Source organism: Sceloporus undulatus, unplaced genomic scaffold, assembly GCF_019175285.1.
Source record: "Sceloporus undulatus isolate JIND9_A2432 ecotype Alabama unplaced genomic scaffold, SceUnd_v1.1 scaffold_20, whole genome shotgun sequence".
In the NCBI taxonomy this organism is placed as follows: Eukaryota; Metazoa; Chordata; class Lepidosauria; order Squamata; family Phrynosomatidae; genus Sceloporus; species Sceloporus undulatus.
In genome coordinates, this window is record NW_024802942.1 from 44,283 (window position 1) to 55,026 (window position 10,744).

Consider the following 10,744-nt stretch of genomic DNA (forward strand, 5'->3'; position numbering starts at 1 on the left):
CACAGGGCCCTTGGTCACTCTTTCTCACTGCCAGTGAAATGGGAGTTCCACTATCACTGATAGGACTCAGAGACTCATGTGCAGTAAGATATACACACAGATATCTAATCTGTATGGACTGCCCCACACACCATACTGGGGAGATGTGAGGTATCTGTAGGAAACAGTGCATGTGTTGACTGAGAAACTGTGTTTCAACAAATAGGAAAGTTTGTGTGTGTGGTGCATATTACCTCCTAAACTGAGTCTTAAATGTTCTCAAATGGTCCTCTTGCTTAAAGTGTAAAGGTGGGAATACATCAAAACTCCTGTATGCTTAGCCACCATAGCCAATGATGAGGAATGATGGGAGTTGCAATTCAATAGTATCTGGAGGGCTACATGTAAAGAGTAATGAGCAGCAAAAAGGGGGCACAAAATTATCATTTGGCAAAAGTTTAGTTTACCTTGAATAAGGTAAACTGTGTAGTAGGATCTACCATTTCAAATCTTAGAAATGAAAAATCATGTAGTAGCATGACATTCTAGACATTTTCTTTCACAGTATACTGATGAGCAGTGGTGCCACTAGGATTGGTGTCACCTGGTGTAGTAACTCATGGTGTCACCCTGCCACTGACCTCCTCCCATACTAGGATCCTTAGTAAGGTTTTTTGTACTCATGTTACTCATCAATTGTGATTTCCATGTAATGTCAATAGTTGCGACATAAACAACTAGCAAAATTAAAATTATACTTTTACATTACAATATCATAAACACACCATAAATGTATTTACATTTACAGTTTCAGGTGATTAAAGTGAAAATTTGGTAAGATGTGATGTTTTAAAAGAGTAATTTTTCTTTTAAAAACTGAGGACTATCTTTTCTGTACCCACTGAATCTCACCCCACAGTCTTCTCTTCTGCTGAGTTTGATGGTTTTAAAGGGACCCAGGTGAATGCCACAGCCCATTTCTGCCAAAAGGCAGATGTGGGGAGCAGTGGTGTCACCCCTTCCTTTAGGGTGTCACCTGGTGTGGCCTGCATCTCCACACCCCCATAGTGATGTCCCTGCAAATCATAGTGATGCCCTGCAAATGAGAATGATTCCAAATACTGTTATCTTACTTCTATTGATAAACTTTCTACTTCTCTATATTTATGCCCACAACATTGGATGTGTGTAATATTATTGCAAAAGCATCCTATTATACTTCTCACAACATTTATAATGTTGAGTGTTTTACAAATGTAAGTCTGTTCCTCATTTCCCCTTTATAATCATTCAGAAATGGTCACATTTCTATTAGCTTTATAATCCTTGAGCCATAGCCACTAAATCCCTATAGTCTACATCCAGGTATTAGCACCCAGGTAGAGTAAAGTCAATGAGTTAATTGCCAAATGGTAAATCAATACATATATAGTTGCTCTGGGAACCTTTGTGATTGAAGGGCAGGATATAAACACCCTTGAAAAATAAAAATAAATACATATGTAAATTCCACTAATTCACTGTCTACTTTAATTGGTGCTAACAGCAGCATACAGGCCTGTGCATTTATAAATGCATAATAAATATAAAATAAAAGCATTTAGATTATTGTCTCCATCACTGCTGTATTTTTTAGGTTTACAATAAAACTGAAACTTAAAACCCATGTTGAAAAGGAGTTAGAGAATAAGATTTGAATCCTCAATAGTTTTGGATAGGAGAGACAGAGGACTGATACTGATTCTAAAGTTCTCATTTTAGACTTTGCAGTGTCTGAGGACCAACTCACACTTATAACTTTGCCATGAAATAATTTTTGTGGAGTGATATTGCAATGGAGGTCTATACAATATTCATTATTGTGCAAGGGTTTCACAACACTACACTGCCCCACTACAAGCACAAACACAAGGCAAAAAATGTGAGGCCTCCTGGGAAAGGAGGAGGTGTGAAGATTGCATGGAAGTAGCAGGACACAGATGGCCTCTGCTGCAATCTCCGCCAAAGTAACTACTTGGTAATTCATATCATGGTGATAACATTGTTATGTGCATTGGCCTGGAGGTATATGAGTTGGGGCAGAACAACCAAAAAGTAATTTGGGAATCTGATTTTTGAAATATGGGAGCACAAAACAATGAAGGGAAACTGTGTAGGTGTCTAAATGAGAATGAAATGTCTTCATTCATTGTGCAACATTCCTATGCAGAGATGTTTACAATATGGTGAAATGTTTCATTCATTGAGCAATAGAAACACATGGAGAGACCTTTATGATATGATTGCTGGGTATGGCCACAGCAGCGTGTTATAATTTCAAAATGAGGTGGATTGAGAAATGATGCTGCAGAGCAACAGATGTTCTGATTCATCTGTGGGGTAGCATCACTGCTATTATCAGGGAGTTCCACAGTCAGGTTCAAACAAAGCCACTGGGACCCGAAACCATAAGTATTTGCATATATTACTTTCTGTAGTTTACATTTTAGTAGAACTACAATGGATTAGGTTCCTCTTGTTGTTTGTTTTTGACAGCTTTAAAGTAAAGAGGGCTTGGGATCCAAAGTTCATCACAGCAGACATCTGAAAGGAGAGTGCCAGACAGAAAGACCTCTGCCCAGATAAAATGCTTCATTTAGACCCCTCCAGGTTTCTGTACCTTCTCAGTATGATAGAAAGCAAGGTGCTGGCAAATCAATATCATACTCTCCAATATTTCACAGATGAAAATTGAGACGTTTGTAGCCAAGCAATATCAAAGTTTGGTCAAGACGGCAAGTTTATTAATGAGGAATAACATACAAGCTAGGAGAGGCTGTAGGAGTCTGCTTTTGCCTGAACCTACTGGGAAGGGCAAGATCCTGCCCTCTCTTCTCCTCTCTCTCCTGCTGAGTTAAGTGCAAACTACTATTGCCCTTTGAACTCAATTTGCAGCAAATGAAGTAAGCTGAAAACAAAGAGAGAGAAAATGGGAAGTGGAGAGAGAAACCTGGATGTTTTAAAAGCAATTGGAAAAAGTGGGGCAATAGGGGGTTAATAAGGATGGCACCTGTGAAACTGGGACAGTTGGAGGATATGGAACATTTAAGTCAGGTTAGGGGGAATGGACAAATATGTCCCATTGTTTTTGTTTGTTTGCTTGCTTTTCTAAATTAAAGCAAAGGCAAAGGAAAAATAACAGGTCACACAGATAGTGGATGAGAGCTTGAGCTATGCTGGAAGTCGTTGAATCCACATTTTCTTCAGCCACAAACTCACTGGGAAGGAAGTGGGAGGGAAGTCACAGTTTTCTGGTCTCCCTGACTGAATCCGCACTGCCAAAATAATCTGGTTTGACAGCACTTCAACTGCCATGGCTCAGTGCTACGGAATTCTGGGAATTGTAGATTGTTGTGGCACCAGAGCAAAGCTATAGTTCCTAGGATTACATAGCATTGAGCCATGGCAGTTAAAGTACTGTCAAACCAGATTATTTTAGCAGTGCAGATGCAGCCCTTGTCCCCTACCCCATCTGTAACAGGAGAGGCAATTCCTTATAGAGTTGTGGTAGCAGTTATTAAGTTATGTAAAGCACTTTGAGTACCTAGAGAAAGTTACTAAATAAGTAACTTTATTGTTATACAGTGGGCAAAGTTTTCATTAACTTCAAGAATCAGTTACTTGAACAGTGCTGCAGGAAGTCTCCTCCTTTGATGTTATGATACAGTGATTCGGTCACAATACTGCAGTATATTATTATGTGGTAATGGATGTATTATTTTGAAAAATAAAAGGATGCAGTCATCTAAGTGGCCAGAGGGAGGGGGGAAATCCCAACAGCCTAAGCTATTACCTGATAATAATTTCTTTGAGGTTGGATCCAAAGTTTTATTTCACTAGTGGAGTGTCCCCTGAGTGCCCACTCAGAAACCTCCAGCTGGCAAAAATAGGCTCCGAGGGAGGCTTTTAAATTAATTTCCATCCCTCTCCTACCCCCAACACCCCTCTCTACTATTCCAGAGGTCCTTCACCCTCCTTCCACAAAGCACATTCTAGAAAGACAAGGGGCTTCAAGTAAATCAGCAAAATCACCTCCTCCATTTAGCCAGTGAAAAGCTCTACTGGATAATAAGCACTATCCAACCCTAAACATACCTGGGCTGCTGCCACACTGCAGAACCAATGCAGTTTGACTTCGCTACAACAGCCACGGCTCCATCCTGTGGAATGGAATACTGGGATTTGTAGTTTTCTGTGGCAGCAGAGCTCTCTGACAGAGAAAGGCTGAATATCTCACAAAACTACAAATCCCAGAATTGCATAGCATTGAGCCATAGCAGTTAAAGTGGTATCAGAATGTATTAATTTTGCAGTGTAGAAACAGTTCTAATCTTGTCTAAATTTGGAAACCAAGCAGGATTGGACCTGCCTCATAATTGGGTGGGGAACCATCAAGGAATAAATAGCTGAGAAAGGCACCATGCCTGACACTCATGCTTCTGCCACACAGAGTTGGCAGTGCTGGGTTGGTAGTCCCATGACCATAAGGCAACTTGCCATGTCCTTACAACACTAAAAGATTTCCATGGATGGGAATCTAGGCTTTTGCAGGATCCAGACCATTGATCTGGAGGTCAAATGCATTTAGGAGAGCAAGTGAAGATTTGCATTCTACTTGAGTATCCCACAATCTCATAGTCAACCAAAGAGCTAAGAAAACCAATTGCCTCCATAGTCTCCTGTTGACTTACTAACAAAACTTACTAACAAAATTTGTTTTAACTTTTTAAACTAAAATATTTTGCTCGTTATGAATCCCAAGATCATACCATACCTTTTACAACTATGAATGAAAGTGACTACTGAGCGAGAGCAGTTTCTTGAGAAATCAAAATGCCCTTGGAGAAAGAAAGAGCAAAGCTGTTCTTAGTCCATATTATGACATTTTACTGCTGTCGCCAATTCGCTCCACATGTCTAGCATGCTTTCTCTCCTTCTATGAGAGCTGATCTTATGGCTGTTGCTTATTGCAGGGCAGTGAAGTAACTGGTATCAATTAAAAGGCAAACCCATTATTAATAAGAGTCAGAGACTACTTTGCCATTTAAATCCTGCCTTTATAAGTGCCTAGCATAACAATTTGCTTTTATTCTATGGAAATAGTGTAAAATGGAGCCACTACAAGAGACAAGATGGCAAAAATGTGCAGGTGAGGGCATTTTACCTGATCTTTCAAGTTTGGGGAAATGTAGATGTTGGATTAATGTATCTGCATATGTTTAAAGGTAAGTTCAGGAGATAAAGTACAATACTGCAGATCATGCAACCATTTGCTTTTTGAAGAAGAAACATGGGATTAACTTACTGCAACCAAGTAATGGTATTTGAAGTGGAAACATAAGATTAATTATTTTACTGACAGATGATGGGGAGGTTTTGGGAGCAGGAATAAAGGTAGTTAATGTAGTAACAAATCTGTAGTATCTGTCATTCAAACCACATGATTCCCACCAGTGAAAACCATCATATGCTGCAGAATAATTTTAGGCTTTAAAATAGATGGATTGCCATCTTTACAGTTATGACATGGTCGAAAACACACTGCAGAAATAATCCAGTTTGAGACCAGTTTAAATTGCCCTGGTTCAGTGTTAGGAAATCTTGGGAACTTTATAATAAATAAATAAAAAATCTTTATTTCTATCCCGCCCTTCCAAGAAGATCAGGGCGGCTTACAACAGTGCAACAAGTGCACACAAATACAAAGTTAAAAGCACATAAACATCAACATACAAAGTAAAAACAGCAATAAAAGCCCCATAGCCCGTCCTCATGGCCACGGAAGAGGAGGGGAGGCCCACAGGATCTTAATCAGGGAATGCCTGCTTAAATAGGAAGGTCTTTAGTTTATTGTGCCCCCAGAGCTCTCTGAGAGAGAAGACTAAGGCGGGTTATAAACTGCCACTTTGAGGCGGTCTGCCGCCGCCGCCGTTTGCTCTGTGCGGGAGCCGCAGCAGCCACACCGCACGGCTCCCGCACGGACCGAAAAAGAAGCTCCAAAATGGAGCTTCTTCTTGCGGTGCCTCTGTGACGTCGTGAGGCGCCAGGGGCGCATTTGCGACGTCACAGACGCTGTGACACGTTCGGATGCACAGCGTCTGATATGTAAAGATGGCGCCGGCCGTGTGGAACGGCCGGCGCCATATTGTACAGACAGAGTCTGTACTAGAGCCAGGGGTGTCTAGAAGAGATGCCCCTTTTTTAAAATGGGACGTCCTGCGGACGTCCCAAGTGGTGGTTTGTAACCCGCCATAATGTCTCAAAAAACTACCTGGTCCCAGAATTCTCTGACATTGAACCAGGGCAGTTAAAGCGGTCTCAAACTGGATTATTTCTGCAGTGTGTTTTGGACCAATGAAGTAGACACACCTAGGATTGTGCTTGACAGAGCTGCACCATCTTCCTGCATCTGGGATAGAGAGCTTGTTCTGCAACTGACAGTCTCCTCTGCAGTTTTATTAGCAATCATGCTTAATATTGAACTGTGAACTAACTGCTGTGCCTTCGAGTTTCCATTCTGCATTGTAAAGAAGTCAATAAAAGAAGACAAGGCCTGCGCAATCACACCTTGGAAGCTGAAACATGAGAACAGGCCCTGGACTAGGTTTCACTGAATATTAAAGAGCCCATAAGCGTCTGGTCTAACTGTGCCATCATCCCATTCATTTCACAACATGAGACACCCCAATAGTCCAGAATGCTAAATCCACCTTGGAAAGTCACTGGGTTCTGTCTGGATCTGTCCATTAACTCTAGTGTGCCATAGTAGGGCCCAAAGGGTGCTCAACAATGGCTCCTCTTCATCCTGGAGAGAAGTATTACTGCATAGACTAGAACAGCTGGGCCAAAGCTAATAAAATGAATTCCACAGGGAGAAATGTAAGGTACTACACTTGGGTGAAAAAAAAATGAAACACGATATAGGATGGGGGACACCTGGCTGAATGAAACTACATGTGAAAGAGATCTAGGAGTCCAAGTAGACACAAGTTGAACAGAGTCAACAGTGCGATGCGGCAGCTAAAAAGGCCAATGCAATTTTAGGCTGCATCAATAAAAGTATAGCTCTAGATCAAGAGAAGTAATAGTGCCACTCTATTCTGCTTTGGTCAGCCCCACCTGAATATTGTGTCCAGTTCTGGGCACCACAATTTAAAAAGGATGTTGAGAAACTGGAGCGTGTCCAAAGGAGGGTGACCAAAACGATGAAGGGTCTGGGAATCATGCCTATGAGATGACTTAAGGAGCTGGGGATGTTTAGCCTGGAGAAGAGAGGTTAAGAGGTGATGATGATAGCCCTGTTTAAATATTTGAAGGGATGTACATTGGGAAAAGAACAAGCTTGTTTTCTGTGCTCCACAGAGAACGGACTTGGAACAATGAATGCAAGTACAGGAAAAGAGATTCCACCTGAACATTAGGAGGAACTTCCTGACAGTAAGGGCTGTTTGACAGTGGTACACACTCCTTCAGAGAGTGTAGAGTCTCATTGCTTTGGAGTCTTTAAACAGAGGCTGGATGGCCATCTGTCAGGGATGCTTTGATTGAGAGTTTTTGCATGGCAGAGTGGGGTGTGGACTGGATGGCCCTTGTGGTCTCTTCCAACTCTACGATTCTATGATTTTATGGTTCTAGTAAACATGTGGCTTTAGGCTGCTTAGCACAATGGGGAAAGAAGATGTTCGTGGCTGCATCACACTGGAGAGATAATCTGGTTTGGCTGGCTTAACTCTTTGTCTGGCTAAGGCTATGGATTCTGGGAGTTGTAGTTTGTTGTGGGGCCCAAACTCCAACTCCCAGAATTCCATAGCCTTGAGCCAGACAAAGAGTTAAGCCACGCCAAACCAGATTATCCAGTGGGGAGGCAGCCCTTGACAAGTTCCCAGACCCCCACAAGTTTTAAAAGTGCCAGCTTGGAAAGCCAACAGCCTGGGGTCAACCTGGGTACAAACCAGCCCTGGCCATTTCATACCACAGATGCAGATTCCCCCCCCCCCCGCAATCCCAACCATCCCAGGAGAGTCTCAATGCATTATAGGATTAATGCTCCGAAATTAGGATGCGGAGAGTCTATAGGGGTGGGAACCAACCTCATGCAGCAAAGCTAGCCACTGTCTACAGAAGCCCCCTCTCCCCAGCCGAAAGAAGGCAACAAGGGGGGGGAGGAGAAGGGGTTCGCAAAGAGCCCTGTCGCTGGGTGGGAGAGGGCCAGGAATGAGCATCCGTCTGCCTCCAGGGCAAGGCAAGGCCAGGCCAGGCCAGGCGGGGTGGAGGTGTCCCCAGCCCCTCCCGGGGAGTCGCCACCTGCTTCCCTGAGCTGCCCCCAGCAAGCGCCGGAGGCTGAGGCCGGCAGCAGAGCCACGGAGAAGCCATTTTTGACGCTGCGTGACAGTGGACAGCCAGCAGCAGCAGCAGGCAGGGAGGGGGGCCTTTGGGCCTGGAAGGAGGAGGGAGGGAGGGAAGGAAGGGAAGGCTTTGGGAGGAAGGAAAAAAAGGAAGGAAGGAGAGAGTTTTGGGCCTAAAGGGAGGGAAGGGGAAGGGGGGCTCTGGAACTGAAGCAAGGAAAGAAGGGAAAGAGAGTTTTGGGGATAGAAGGAAGGGAGGGAGGAAGGGAACCTTTGGGGCTGGAAGGACGAAGGTGGAAAGATGAAGGAAGGAAGGGAAGAGAGGAAGGGAGCCTTTGGGTCTGAAGGATGGATGGAAGGGGGGGAGGGGATCCTTGGGGGGGTCTGGGGCTCCAGAGTGGAGGCCAGGGGAGGCGCGGGGCTGGGCAGGGCCGGGGAGGAGGGCGGGGTCCTGGGGTCTGTGCTGGGGTGCTCACCTCGGAGGCTCCAGCTCCACCGGTAGAACTCGAGGGTGTCGTTGACGACGTGGGGATGAGGCCGGCTCCCCTCCGGAGTGACCCATGGCTGGCGGGCGAGAGGCGGCGGCGGCGGAGCCGTCGGAGGAGGGCAAGCGGACTGGGACTGGGAGGTGCTGGTGGCGGTGGGCCCTTCTCCTCCTCCTGGTTCTCCGGCGGGGCTCCGGGGGCTCCCTCCTCCTCTCCTGGGGAGGCTGTGCTGGTGATGGAGAGGGAGGAAGGAGAGGGAGAAGGGAGGCAGGTGTGGTGGTGCTGGTGGTGCTCTTCTTCTGGGGATGGAGGTGTGCGGTGCTCCTTCTCTCCTTTATCCCTCCTCCTCTCCTCCTCCTTATTCCTCCTCCTCTTCTCTTCCTTCTCTCCTTCCTTCTGCTCCCCTGGGGACCAAGGGAGTGACAATTTAAACCGCTCTCCCTGGGTATCTATGGCCAGGCTCCGCTCGACTCCTGGGCCACGAAGGAAGGAAGGAAGGAGGAGGAGAAGGAAGGAAGGAAGAAAGAGGAGGAAGAAGAAGGAGGGAAGAAAAGAAGGAAGGAAGGAAAGGTGAGGCTGCGGCGCCTGGGGATGGAGGGAGCGGCCGCCTGAGCCCGGATTGCGTCACGGGCTCTCTCCTTCCCTCTCTCTTTCAATCTCTCTCTCTCTCTCTCCCTCCTCTCTCTTGTTTCTATCCCCCTTTCCCGTGGCATCTCTCAGCTACGCAGGCGCCCGAATGGAGGGCCTTCCGCCGGCGCAATGCACGACGCCCTCCGCAGTCATCGCCAATGAGGGGCACCCTCTCTCTGAGGCTCGTTAATGGAGAAATCTGTCATTAACAAAGGAGAGTCATGGAGGAGGAGGAGGAGGATGATGGGAGGAGGGAGGAGGAGGATGCACATAGAGCAGATACCTGCCACAACTTGGCAGTAGGGAGCCGCCAGAGTTAAAGCAGGATGAACTCCAGGCCGCAGATAGGTTTTAATTAATATTAATATTATATAATTATTTAGTAATAAGATTATTGTTAATATTAATTGCATCCTCATCCTCCTCGCCCGGCCCTCTCCCTCAGGACAAAGCATTAATAATAAAAGACAAAATTTTTAATAAAGGAGAAAAAAGGAGAAAAAGAATAATAATAACAAGAATAATAATGTATTTGTATCCTGCTCTTTCCCCAGAAACTGGCTCTCAGAGTAGCCTGAGGAGGCAAATAAATAAAATACAATATTAAAAAAACAACCAATTAAGTTAAAAACAGAGAAAGGAGGGCTGCCTAAGTGCTCGGTTGTCTCGGGTGTTGTTCTTGTTGCGTGCCTTCAGTCGTTTCCCATTCAGGCGACTCTTTCCTGGGTTTTGTTCAGAGGAGATTTGCCATGGCCTTCCTTCCCCTGAGGCTGAGAGAGTGTGATACAAAGATATTGCCATGTATAATCAGTACAGCAGAGGATCTCCAGGTTAGTCCCTAGGATCAGTATGTTGAGGCATTCTTGTCGCCCAACTGAAAGAACGAAGTTGGCAGCATGAGCTTTCCTAGACTTCCATCTAAGCAGGGGTAGGCAACCTTTTTGAGCCGGGGGCCGGGTTGCTGTCTCTCAGAACACTGGGGGCCGAAGCCCAAAAAATTAAAAATTTAAAAATTTTAAAAAATTAAATATATAAACAAACCGGACAAATGTAGGACAAATTTCAAATGGAAGACACTTTTTTTTAAAAAATGGGAGGACACGCAAAAAATTTTCTGATTTTTTAAAAAATGTTAATTTAAATGCATGTTTCTGAGGCTTCTATAGCAATTGCCCCCAAAGGCCCAGCGGCAATCGGCGGCAGGACTGGGCTGGGGCCGGTCCCAAGGCCTTGCCAGGCCGCATCTGGGCCGCAGGCCGCAGTTTA

General features: G+C 45.0%; 1 protein-coding gene across 1 annotated transcript in view; it reads right to left on the minus strand.

The window, feature by feature from the left end:
- The window catches only part of LOC121917500 (elongation of very long chain fatty acids protein 4-like), a 53,165-nt gene extending 43,534 nt beyond the window's left edge, over positions 1-9,631 (minus strand). Inside the window, exons 1-2 of the mRNA XM_042443526.1 lie at positions 9,614-9,631; positions 8,840-9,077 (exon numbers count right to left, since the gene is read on the minus strand). Of these exons, the coding sequence (XP_042299460.1) occupies positions 8,840-9,077; positions 9,614-9,631 (256 nt within the window). The remainder of the gene's footprint in view (positions 1-8,839; positions 9,078-9,613) is intronic.
- Between the last annotated feature and the right edge of the window lie 1,113 nt (positions 9,632-10,744).